Raw genomic sequence first — 13,089 nt, forward strand, 5'->3', positions numbered from 1 at the left:
ATGCTTTCCTGTTAGCTCAGATAAGCTGACAAGGAAAAAGTGACCACCTAAATTTGTTTGAGATAAAGTATTTTAATTTCTTCTGTAAGTCCCTTCTGGTCCCCTTAGTTGTAGATAGGAAGTAAACGCTTGGTTATTGAGGTGGTAAGAGCACATGAAGTTGCTGAGAGGAAAAAAAGCCATGCCTCACCAGGGAGAATCAGATTCCTCCCTATTCAGTGAAAGAGGGATGGCATAAACGGCCATCTCTGGCCCCTGAGCTAAACATGAACTAAGTACAGTGGTGAACAACACTGGAGGGGCAATATCTGGCCAATGCTGGACTATGTTGCATTTTAAAGATCTAAATCTATATGTATTCCCATGATTGAAAAGCATGTGTATTAAACTGAAGAGCTGATGGCAAACTACTGCTCTTCAGTTACAGATATTGATCATCCAATAGTTATAAAAATGCTGTCCATGAAACTTTGGCAGAGACTAATCCACCATATTTTTGCTCACATTAGATGTATAGTGAAAATTTGTCACAGAGTTTAAGGTGGTTGTCATTACTTTGCTGAGAAGCAGCAGAGTACAGAAGCAAGCGTAGGTTCCATCATATTTAATTCCAATTCCACTCACTAGCCCTATGACCATATCCTGTAATTTCATGAGTCCAGTTCCTTAAAAGTAAACTGAAGACAATTCTTGTTCCATAGGGTGGGGTTTGATCAGATGATGTTTGTGAATGAGTATAGCACACGGCCCATAGGGGTCCTCTTCGAGAACTGACTAGTCCTGGAGGTGTTTCCTTATGACTAGTGCCAGAACATATTTCTCAATTCAAGTAACTCTGTTTGCCCTTCTCTGAGCCATCCTCCTGAATCAAATCTTCATTCCTTTGACCCAGCAACAAGTAACCCCAGGGCTACAGGAAACGGGAGGCTGAGGGAGGACACAGACTCCCCTGGAAGCTAGCTCCTCCTCCACGAGCCAGTCCTTCCACTGTGCTCATAGACCTGGCAGGATAGGAGAGGGGGCTGCTAGGTTCACTAGAACGAGGTGTGAGTGAGGGTGTAGATTGCTGTGTTACCTGTTTGGATTTTCGACCATGGAATCACAGAATCTGGAGTTTAATGATTTAACTCTTGGTCATTTGGAGTCCCTGGAGAGGTAGGTGTGTCAGCAAATACCCCCAACCAAACCCTGCAGCCTAAAGACAAGCCTTGGCCCTGGTGAACAGGGTAAGGTTACAGGTTTTACCATTACGTGACCTCTTGGCCTCTGTCTGAAATAGTACTGTTACTTCTCTCAGGCCAATACCGTTTCCAGGGCAGCCCATTGGCCTGAATGTCAGATTTAGAAGTGCTTATCACTTTGGACTTCATATGCCCTTTCCAGAGCCAGACCAAGTAGACTGTAATTTCTTCTATGCCTTCCTTCAGATTCCCAAGGTCTCTTCAGGCCCACCAGGGTGGCAGAAAATCTTAATTCCAGAGTATCCCCCAGACAAATCGTGGAAGGAAGAGAAAGTTGGCCTTCTGGAGTTGGGGATAAAGAGAGAACAGGTTGTCTGTGGGGGAAAGGGAAAGATTCATGGAGGGGGAGACTTGGAGGGGTGGTTACCACAGAGATGGGTATGGGAAGCCCATTCCAGGGTAAAGGAACAGTAAAACAATGTTTTCTGAATGCAGCTGTGAGGAAATGCCTCATCAGCACTTAGAAGGAGGGAAGATCTTGAGGAGTCCTTGTTCATTCCAGTGCAGGAAGTACTGCCTCAGCCAACGTGGCCTCCAACAATTTTTCTCTAGCCCAGAATTGCTAGACAAATCACAGGACAAAGCCTCCTTAGGGTGGGTTAGTCCTATCCACCAAGCCACTCCTGTGGAGGCCTGTGCTCTCTCCTTTTTCCCTACAAGTGTAGCCAGAGCTCAGGCTCCCTAAGATGCAAGTGGAACTTGTAAGCAGACCCTATTCCCCCAAAGTAATCCAGATTTAGAAGACCAAGAAAGGCATCAGTGGGAATTCCCTGGCGGTCCAGTGGTTAAGACCGCCCTTCCACTGCAGGGGGCACGGGTTCGATCCCTGGCCGGGGAACTAAAGATCCCGCATGCTGTGGCCAAAAAATAAAATAAAATGAGAAGTTTTACAAAAACAAGAAAGAAAGGCATCAGCAAACAATAGATCAAATGCCCCCTTCCCCAGGAAGTCTTCCTACTGCAGTTCAATCATAATCCGCATTTTCCTTGGCACCATACTTCTAGTCTCCACCTCCATGCTCACTGGCTACAAGTTAACCTGACCCACTTATCCTAGGAAGGACAGCTAGGACAAAGGAGACTTTGGTCTCCTAGATAAAATAATTTTTGTAGGCAACACTTTAACTTAAAGGGTGACATCTTTGGGCCCCTCGCAGGGTGCCTCTGAAATATTTGTGGAAAAATCTATACAGTACTCCAGAGAGACCAATGCCCCTTCAAATGAACTACATTATTCCCCACCACCTTCTGGGGGAGAAGGACCCTGAAGGAATTATGTGACCCCTGAAGCTTCCTCCCCACCATTCCCAAATTGATCCCAGAAGCTGAGACATCATCCACCCAAACCTCCATCTCAGAATCCATTCTGTGAGAAGCTGGTAAGTAACGCAGTTATGACTCAGCATCAGACTCTTCCCTTCCTCTCCCCATTGGCCAGAATGAAAGGCCGAATCTAGCAGAAGGATCCTCCCCTATGGATGGCCACATCCTCACCACAAACAGTCATGGCCACACCCTGCCTGGATGGAAAATTACCATGAGAGGTAAGGGGAAGGTTTAACTCCAGGAGTTCTCAATCCAGAAATCACAGCCGTCTACTCTCCACCTGGAACTAATTGAGGAAAACATTTTCCCGGCCCTAGCCCTAACAAAGCATGTCCAGGTCTAAATGAGTAAGGCTGCTTGAGCCCAGGACTATGTGAAAGGTAGGAGGCCACTGTCAACCACTGTGTGTAGTATTTGTTGTCCTGGCTTCGGTGAAGGATGATGTCTTGCTCAGATCTGGCTTTCACAGGCTCCACCTCCCCACATCCAAGGCAGCCAAGCCTGGGTGGGAGAAAGGGGCAATCCTCCTTCAACTCCCACTGCAGGCTGTAGGAGGATTCCCCTCCAGAAACTCAGGGCCCTGTGCAATTTTCCTTGCAATGAAAGCATTCTTGTTATAGGAATGCTGCGGGTTTTAATTAGATTTGTTTTACACCATACATGTTTTGAATTTTTTCAGATATGGTTATGTATGGCTTTCAGACTTCTCAGATTCGAAAAGTTCTGATGCTGTTATGTAGAACACTATAAAATGGTATATTTGATTTCATTACGATTTTATTAGCATTAAGACTAGTATGCATATGCTATTAAAAAAGTGAGTCCCATGAGGCAAGCTCAAGTTTTTTGAGTTTTTCTGGTAACACACACCATCTGTTCATCACTTCTCATTCCATCATTTGCTAGTACTTGCTATGTCAGATGCCACTGATAAAGAAAAACTGTAAGAAATGGTTACAAATGAGAAAAGTCTATTACCAATTTCAGAAAATTGAGCAAAAACGTCGTTATAACATTTGAGTAGCCAAGCACCTAGGTTCAATTGCTGGAACACCAGTGGGAGCAGTTTGAGAACCCCTGGGAAAGTAAAAGAGTTAAGAGCTCAGGCCCTGGAGTTGAGCAACTCTGGTTAAAAACCCAGGATGGCCACTAACCAGTTGTGAGACCTTACCCACATTATTTAAGATCTCTTAAAAAAAAACACCATCTTTCATCTTTGTTGTCAGGATTAAATGAAAAAATATTTGTAAAGTTTGAAAGGCTATATGGCATAGAACCAGTATGGCAGCTCTGGAGTCGGGTTGCCTGTCAGTCACTAGCTGTGGAATATGGACAAATCACTTATCCTTTGTGCCTGTTTTCTCATCTACAAAATGGGAATAATGGCATCTATTTCATAGGCTTGTTTTGAGAATTATATTAGTCAATACAGGTAGAGAGCGTACAACAATACCAAGCACACAGTAAGTAAGCCAAGGTATTAGCAAATTATTAAGGTGCTTAGCATAATGCCCAGCACCTACCTAATAAGAACTGAAAAATGTTAGCTATCTCTGATACTGTACACGTGAGCTGCAAGGGTCCTCCCATGTGGAAGGAATTTCAGTTAGGGTGGACTCCCTGATGGGGTCATTTACTTAGAGAAATTCCTCCTAGACCTGAAACCAGAATGGGGGAAGAGACTTGTAGAGTCAGAATGTAGCAGTCTTTATCAAGAAGGGGTAAAGAGGGCTTCCCTGGTGGCGCAGTGGTTAAGCATCCGCCTGCCAGTGCAGGGGACGCGGGTTCGAGCCCTGGTCCAGGAAGATCCCACATGCCGCGGAGCAACTAAGCCCGTGTGCCACAACTACCGAGGCTGCGCTCTAGAGCCCGCGTGCCTAGAGCCCGTGCTCCGCAACAAGAGAAGCCACTGCAATGAGAAGCCCACACACCATAATGAAGAGTAGCCCCCGCTCACTGCAATTAGATAAAGCCCACATGCAGCAATGAAGACCCAACACAGCCAAAAATAAAAAATAAGTTAAAAAAAAAAAAAGAAGGGGTAAAGAGGTTTAAGAAACAGCTCCTAGGGTGATGGACCGTTAAGAATGGTACTTCCATGTTAAGTTGAGGCTTTGTAGTCTTAACTACAAAGCTGGTAAGATACCCAGGCAAAGAAGGTTACCTCCAAGGTAGGATGAAGGTAATGAAAGACAACAGGTAGCCTAGCACAGGCTTTATAAATCAAGAAGCTATAACAATTTAAAAAACCCTATACTTGGGCTTCCCTGGTGGCGCAGTGGTTGAGGGTCCGCCTGCCGATGTAGGGGACGTGGGTTCGTGCCCTGGTCTGGGAGGATCCTGTGTGCCGCAGAGCGGCTAGGCCCGTGAGCCATGGCCGCTGAGCCTGCGTGTCCGGAGCCTGTGCTCCACAACGGGAGAGGCCACAACAGTGAGAGGCCTGCGTACAACAACAAAAAAAACCCTATACTTAAAAGCCAGGCTTGTTTAATGCTTTTTGTAGTCTCTGTGCTTATATTCCTGTTTTCTTCATTAATAGCTCATAAAATATTTGGCAATATCCAACCTGTCTCTTAGAACTAACTTAGGGTTTTAGGTACACAGAGCACAGCCTAAAGGCCAGCAGAAGGTTGGCAGTGGGAATTTCAACAGGGAGATGGCTTTCACTGAAACAGGTCTCCTAGAAACAGCTGTCTTCCCTCACACTGCTATCCTTGGAGAATCTGGATTTTGTTTCATTAAGGGAGGCTTTATTTCCTTAGGATCTCTTTATAGATTTCAAGTTAGAGACCAACCTGCTTCCTGCACCTGCCAGCTCTCCCCCCACCTCTCTTATCCCAAAGAAATAGCTGCGAGGAGGAGAGTAGGGCCCAGCCCCCAAGACACAGAGCAAGGGAGAGCGGATAGGTTTTGTGCAGAACGTAGAGGTCCTAAGGATAGGAAGTCTGAGCTGCTTTGGCCTCAGTGGTCCTTTTAAACCTTGAAGAAGAGTCACCAGTGGTATTCTATATCCTTCTCAGTTTGTGTCATCTGCATAAGTTTCCTTTATCTAATCCGTTGATTAAAATGTTGACAGATCTGTAGTATACTATACTAGATGGACTTAGCTTTGACTCCATCCAACATAAATAGTCCCAACCCTCATGATATTCCACTCTCCCCACCCCCACCCGCATTTGGGGGCTTGGGGCAGGTGCTGGGCCAAGGTTAGTCAGACCACAGTGATCATATCCAATCCACAGCACCTTCCATTTTATTGTTTTATTTACAAACAGGGTGAAGTCAACTGGGAAAATCGGGTAGGGAGTCAGTCTGGGCCATCCAAATGTGGAGTGGTTCCTGGGTCAGTCTCCACCATGAAGGCCGCCTCTTCTGTCCTTTTCCTGCCCCTTGGTAATGGCCTCTTGATTCCTCAGGGCAGCCTCGGTTGCTGCTCCTGAGCCCTTTTATGAGGGCAGGTGGATCCTGGGGGAACGGGGGTGGTACGAGGGCTGGGGCCCCCTCAGTTTGTGTAAACCTGAGTTCCGATCACACGCATGATTTCCTTCTGTATCTTGGGGTCCTGAGTATTAATGTTGGCATCGCCCACCTGACCATCCTCATATCTGCCAAAGATAGGGCAAGTGTGAGCATAAGAGAGAGAACAATACCAGAGTAATGTCAACCAATGGAACTGCATTTGGAGGTGTGGCCATCCCATCCAAGAAGTCAAAACCCTTTCTTGAAACTCTTTAGGGTGGAAGAGATTCAGCTTATCTGGTTTCCTCTCAACAGACCTTTATCTATACCCATCCCTATCCTCCAAGGGGAAAGTCCCAGTGCCAGCTCCACTCAGGTAGCCAGAGACAAGTCTCCGATAACAGAAACAGACTTTCCCAGTAGTCACATATCATTATGCTCTCACCCTCACTCCTCCAAGTAATTCCCAAGGAACCCTCCTAGACTTACACAAAGAAGAACCGTGTGCAGACATGGTCGGACACAGGGCACACCCAGATGTTCCCATGCTTCTGGAGGTCCTTAGATGTAATCACTGGGAAGAGAAGGGCCAGAAGTTATACATATAATGCTTGGGTCAGAGAGTCCAGGCAGGGAAGGGAAGATATGATGCTTCAACATCAACCTTGGCTGGATCATGTGCCCAAGTTGCACCAGAAATAAAGGTTGGGGACCCAGAAAAACAGGGACTGGGTGAGATACCTACCTTCACAAAGTGCTATACAGTTTAGATTCCGACTCTGCAGGAACCTTGACTGAATGGATCGGGTCTGGAAAAGGAGAGCAGAGCCAGGTAGATGGTTATAGCTTTCCCTAGAGAGGCTAGTTAGCTGGTAATGGTTGGGGATGGGGATTGGGATATCCAGCCACCCCCCTGAAATTTTTGCTTTCCATAATCAATCTGGATGAGTCCAGGCTTCCCTCTTTACGTTTTCATGTCACTGGATTTAAACTCAGTCTCTGCTTTCATACTTATGACTGAGGCCACAGATGACTCTAGTAATGTGTTCATCTTAGAACATATCTGATTCCTTCAAATGATCTTTAAATCACCCACGACCACCACCTCCACCACCACCATTGTTTCCCCATCCATCTCTGTAGCCTAAACTTATCCCAGGGGAAGGGTCCTGCCTCAGTGGAGCAACGGCAACTAATAATACCTGGGGGATGGTATTCATTCTGTTATATCTCTGGACCAGCTCGTCCTTGGAGGGCATCCTGTGCTGTCCTTTTCCCATTCCTGTCACAGAAAAACAAACCAGTTCATTCACCCATTCCTTAGTCAAATATTTACCGAGTGCCTACTATGTGCCAGGCACTGAGCTAGAGACGCTTGGTGATACAGCAGTGAATAAAGCAAACAGCGTATCTGCCGTCACAGAATTTAGTCTGATGGAGATTACAGGAAAGGAACAAATAATTACAACAGAGCATGGTAAGGGTTATGATGGGGAGAATATAGAGCACTGTGTGAGCCAGAGGAGAACCAACCTAGCCTCGGGGTTTGAAGAAGGCTTCCTGGTGACAGCTATGCTGAGAACTACAGGATTAGGAAGAGTTAGCTAAATGAAGAGGGAAGAAGTATTCTAGGCAGAGATAATAGGATATTAAAAGGCCTGGAGGAAAGACAAAGCAGTGTGCCTTAGTTTGTACCAGCTTAGTTGATGGCAGAGAAGTGGTGAGAGATGATGTGGAAGAGATAAGGTAGGATAAGATCAAGCAGGCCTAATAGGCCATGTTAAAGCAAATGGAGTTTATCCTGAGAACATCTGGGAATCACCGAAGGGTTCTAAGACAGGGAGTAACACAAGAAATGAGTCAGGAATGAGGGGCCTAGGAGAGTGGTGACATCAACACCTCGGGTCAAATGCCAGGCTGAGTGAAATGAGTGGAGAGGAAGCAAGCAGAGCAAGTCAGATCTGCTCTAGTTCAAAGTTACATAAAAAGCTCTGACCAGGGTCATTCAGAGAAAAGGGAGAAAGCAGAGCAGTTAAGTGATGAATAATTTTCCACAGGTAACCACAACGGCAACTACCTTGAAGAGTCCTGCTTCCTTCAGAAAGTCCTCCCAGACTTGAGGGAGAGGTGCCAATTCACTCATTTTCACCCTATCTAAATTCATAAATCCTCCGCCATCTTTACCCCTCACTGAATAGCCCTGTTTATAACATTTATAGATTCATTCTGGATTCTTCCTACTTAGATGTGCAACAGTGCTTGTGTGCCTCTATTCCCAACTCTTTCTGGTCTATGATTAGGACTTCAGTCTCTGTATTCAGCTTTATCACAGGCCCAGCCTTATCACAGTCAGGGATGAGTCTGTGTATGAGACCATGAGACCCAAGAGGGAGACGGATGAAGATGGGAAATGATGCTATCATTGCAGGCCATAAGCAGGGCACTTATCTCACCAGTCCACCCTGGAACTTTCTATTATTACTAACTCCACACTGCTGCAAGTCTTGGTTTTGTGATAGCCACGGTATAGAAGTAGGGATGATAACCACTGGACTGACATTCTTCACTGCTCAGGCTGTCAATTCATCATGCACTCACACTGAAGCCCCATGACAGATTTACTGCCTGAACAAAATTTAGGGCAATGAGAGCCTCAAGACTTGAATTGCCAATTTCTTTCTCCTACAGGACACCCACCACCCCTCTGTTTACAACTTCTCCATTAGCCTTAACTAGGTTTAGCTCTGCATCCAAACATGATGACTTTCTCAGCCTGGGTATTTCAGTGCACGGTTCTGAGTGAAATTCCCATTTAGGTTCTATCCCAGACGTTAAGAGAGAACAATCTGATTTCTATGGCTGGTCTTAGAGATGGCCCTTATGATATAATCCAAATCTTGTCCCATCCCAATCCTGTTGCACACTGTCCTGACCATAATGACCCAATCATCTTCTGTCAGTTTCCCTGAGACCAGACACCCTGAGAACCTGGAGGCCAGAATAATCTGCTTTGTGTCCAGAGTATACACTTGTAAGAAGCTTCTAAACACGACTAAACACAAAGATCGAGTTTACCATCTCCTTTCCCACTGTCCCTCATTTTAACCTGCTCACTATGGCCAAGTCATTAGGGGCTCCGCTAGTCAAATGAATGCTCTCTATTTACAATGACCCCCAGAGGGCACCCAATGTCACTAGGCTACAGATACCCTGAGGAAAAATAGAGAAAACCAGAGCAGAAAGGGGTGGAAGGAAACATACAAAGAAGACAGAGTTGGCCAAATGCTGGAGTTAACTAAAATAACTTGGACATTTACACACATCTCACCCAGTATCAGAGACTCTCACATATCTATGGGGCTCTCAGACTCAGTCATTCAAGCAAAGCCTACCCTGTGAGTCCAATATAATGATAAGAACACTGGCCTAGAAGTTAGGAAAACTGGATTCCAGTCCTAACTCTGCTACTTAGATCTGTGTGACCCTAAGAAAGTCATTTAACTTTTCTGTGTTATCTACTTTCTTACCTGTAAAGTAATAAGAGACTGGACAAGATGACCTGTAATTCCAGTAGTAAAAGCATAAGGTATTTTGTATCTATAATCAAGTCGACCTTTGGAGGGAGAAGGATGGTGCCATATGATGTTTTTACGTTATCAGTACATGAAGAAGAAAGTTAAGAAGTCAATAGAGATTCCTGGCTCCATCTAATAACTAAAGGTATTCAGGCACTCAGTAATAAACAAAGGCCAATGGGAGAGGAGAGAGGGAGAGAACAGGGAGAAAACAGACAAGAAGAAAGAATTTTGTGGGCAGTAAAAGCCAGGAGAATCTCACTACTTAGAATTAGAGCTTAATTAGAGGGAGGCTCAGGCTGGGACAAAGATAAAAATTGTGGAACCTAGACTAAGCCAAAAGAGTACCCTGATCCCACCCTGACTGTGGACCCCAGGCACAAAGAATAAGATTCATTCACACATTCAATAAATATATATTCACTGGGCCCTTACCCTTCTTGGATTAATCATAACCTTTGGTTCACAACACACTATCATTTATTTAATAGGACAATGAATACCTACAGACCTAAGAACGAAATCCAAGAACTAAAACATTAACAGTGACTTACATCTAAGTGCTCCTAACTCTATCCCAACTATCTGCCTCCACTTGGGAGGTATCCACTATCCCAAAATTTGAGTTATTTTTTTCTTTAGTTTTATCATGCACACGCACATAGCTAAATAATTTTAATTTTTTAAATTAATTAATTATCTATTTTTTGCCTGCATTGGGTCTTCATTGTGGTGTGTGGGCTTCTCATTGCGGTGGCTTCCTTGTTGCAGAGCACAAGCTCTAAATGCACAGGCTTCAGTAGTTGTGGCTCATGGGCTCAGTAGTTGTGGCTTGTGGGCTCTAGAGTGCAGGCTCAGTAGCTGTAGTGCACAGGCTTAGCTGCTCCGCGGCATGTGGGATCGTCCCGGACCAGGGCTCGAACCCATGTCCCCTGCATTGGCAGGCGGATTCTTAACCACTGCACCACCAGGTAAGTCCTAATTTTAATTTTTGAGCAACATAAAAAAGGCATCATACAGTAGTCCTCTGGGCTTGCCTTTTTTTTTTTTACTCAACTATTATTTACTCAACATTTTTTCCATGTTGCTGAATGCCACTGTTGGTTCATTTTCATCGATGAATAATAATCCATTGTAAGAATATATTAAAATGTATTTATCCATTCTCCTGATGATGAGCACTTGGGTTGTTTCTAAGATTTGCTGTTGCAAACAATATTACTCTGAACATTCATGTACACACCTTTGGGTGCACATATGCAGAAATGAAAATGCTGGGTCACAGGGATAAAATTTCTCAGCTTTATGAAATTTAACACCAAATGTTTTCCAAAGTGGTCGTACCAATTTATATTCCCGTAAGTGATAAACCAGATCCTGCTTATCTGCAACCTCTGGTACAATCAGAGGTATTATCAGATTTTTTAATTTTTGCCAATCCACGTAGATGGTACATGGTAAGTGATTACGGTCTTGCTTTTACTTCCTTGATTAACAGAGGATGAGCAGCTGCTCATATTTTTTGGTCATTTCTTCAGTGAGATGCCTGTTCATGCTGTTTGCCTTTTTTTTTATTGGGTTGTCTTTTTCTAATTTGTAAGAATTTTTATAATGTATCTTTATTACTAATCTTTTATAGTTGTGTGTGTTACAAATGTCTTCTGGTTTGTAACTTGCGTTTTCACTTTCTTAAGGTGTCTTCTGACGGACAGAAGCTTTTTGTTTTAATAAAGTCAAATTTACCAATCTTTTATGATTTGTAATTCCATCTTTTTCTATTCTCTGGGTGATTTTGTTTAAGACTGGGATAATTTGTTCTTTGAAAGTGTGACTTAAGACTCACTTGTAAAATTATCTGGGTTTAGCAGAAACTAACACACCATTGTAAAGCAATTATACTCCAATAAAGATGTTTAAAAAAAAATTATCTGGGTTTGGTAAGTTCTTTGTTTTGTTTTGTTGTGGCAAATTTGAAACTACTATTTCAATGTATTTTACAATTTTAGAGCTATTCAGGCTTTCTATTTCTTCTTGAATCAGTTTTGTTAAGTTATATTTTTCTAGGAATTTATCAATTTTGACAAAGTCTTCAAATCACTGGCATAAAGTTGACAGAATTTTATTAGCTTTTAAAATTTTGCTCTATCTATAGTTATGTTCCCTTTTTCATTCATAATATTATTTAATTGTGCTCTTTTTCTTCTTAATCAATCTAGCCAGGTTTATCTGTTTTGTTAGTTCTTTAAAAGAATCATCTTTTGGCTTTTTTGAGCCTATCTATTGTACCTGTTTTTATTTCACTGATTTTGGTTCTTACCTATATTAACTCCTTTCTTCTACTTCGTTTGGTTTATTCCGTCGTTAGAGACTTTTCTAGTTCTGTTATTCTGGAACTAAGTGTTATCTTTATAACAGTTACAATTAATGGAGAATACTAAATAGTAATTTATAAAAATCTAGCACTGGCCCCTTCATATGGTAGACATGCAACTATATGGTGGCTCACTTTTATATAGAGACTATACAGAACAAGAACAAAAGAAGACTTAAAAGGAACTCCGACATAAACTTGAAACAATGAGAGAGCTAAGTCAGATTCATTTTCTGAGCTGGATGCAGCTGAACTCATCTCCTGACTAGAATCTGGACATTGTTTATGCCTTATCTTTGGAATAAAATGCTTCCTCTTGCATTCAACGTGACTAATATAATAGTGTATGATTATACATAGTTTAAATTTTAAAAGGTGGTTGACAAGGAGGAGAACAATGTCTTCAGAAATGTAAGCCAGTGGAAGGGGCTCAAGCCTTCAAGTGCATTCATATATAAACTCGCATGCACGTGGTGTGCACACACACAATCTATAATGACAGGCTAATGCCAACACCAAAAATGTGTTCTCCGAAGAGCCTAGTTTCATTTCCCAGTTATTCCTTAACCCACTCCCAGGACCAAGGCCCCACAATGAATAAAACGATCCCTATGGAGAAGAGGATACCTAAGAGAAAGGGAGATAGTTTGCCTCAACTTGCAAAGAATCTAAATTCCTAATGAGAGAAAACAGAGAAAGATTATGTATCCATGATTGGGGAGAGAGCTGACACAGACCAAGTGTCCATGATGGAAGAGGAGACAGCATAGGATTATGTATTCACAAAATGGATGCAATGTAAATAGAGTCAATGTGACCAAAGATTATTTCTTACCTGAGTATCCAAAGGAAATACTGGAGATGGGGCTCAGGTAGATGCCTTTGCCATAGGCTGCTCCATGCAGCTTGCAGGGAAACACCAGGATGAGCAATATGAGCCTGGGCCCACCCATGGCTGTGTATTAGGCAGCCACAAGGCTTATCCAGCCCTCTGTCCCTCCATTTAATCTTCTCACTCGCTCAGATAACTTTAGGCACCTACTCTTGAAAAGCTGATTGGCTGAAAAGTGGATGCAAGTTAACCCCTTTGCCTGTGAAGTAGTAGATATTGATGCCT

At 43.4% G+C, this 13,089-nt stretch overlaps 1 protein-coding gene across 14 annotated transcripts in view; it reads right to left on the reverse strand.

The window, feature by feature from the left end:
• Positions 1 to 5,792: 5,792 nt before the first annotated feature.
• The window catches only part of PARP6 (poly(ADP-ribose) polymerase family member 6), a 28,365-nt gene continuing 21,068 nt past the window's right edge, over positions 5,793 to 13,089 (reverse strand). For 10 of the 14 annotated variants that reach the window (XM_067752455.1, XM_067752464.1, XM_067752446.1 and 7 more), the window contains 5 exons: positions 12,808 to 12,877; positions 7,229 to 7,308; positions 6,772 to 6,835; positions 6,516 to 6,600; positions 5,793 to 6,172 (listed from right to left, as the gene is read on the reverse strand). In XM_067752455.1, coding sequence (XP_067608556.1) covers positions 6,070 to 6,172; positions 6,516 to 6,600; positions 6,772 to 6,835; positions 7,229 to 7,308; positions 12,808 to 12,877 — 402 coding nt within the window. In that variant the 3' untranslated portion in view covers positions 5,793 to 6,069. Of the gene's footprint in view, positions 6,173 to 6,515; positions 6,601 to 6,771; positions 6,836 to 7,228; positions 7,309 to 12,807; positions 12,878 to 13,089 lie in introns of those variants that run through there. The other 4 variants (XR_010946739.1, XR_010946740.1, XR_010946741.1 and 1 more) reach the window with 1 other exon arrangement.

Source organism: Pseudorca crassidens, chromosome 1 (assembly GCF_039906515.1).
Source record: "Pseudorca crassidens isolate mPseCra1 chromosome 1, mPseCra1.hap1, whole genome shotgun sequence".
Taxonomy (NCBI): Eukaryota; Metazoa; Chordata; class Mammalia; order Artiodactyla; family Delphinidae; genus Pseudorca; species Pseudorca crassidens.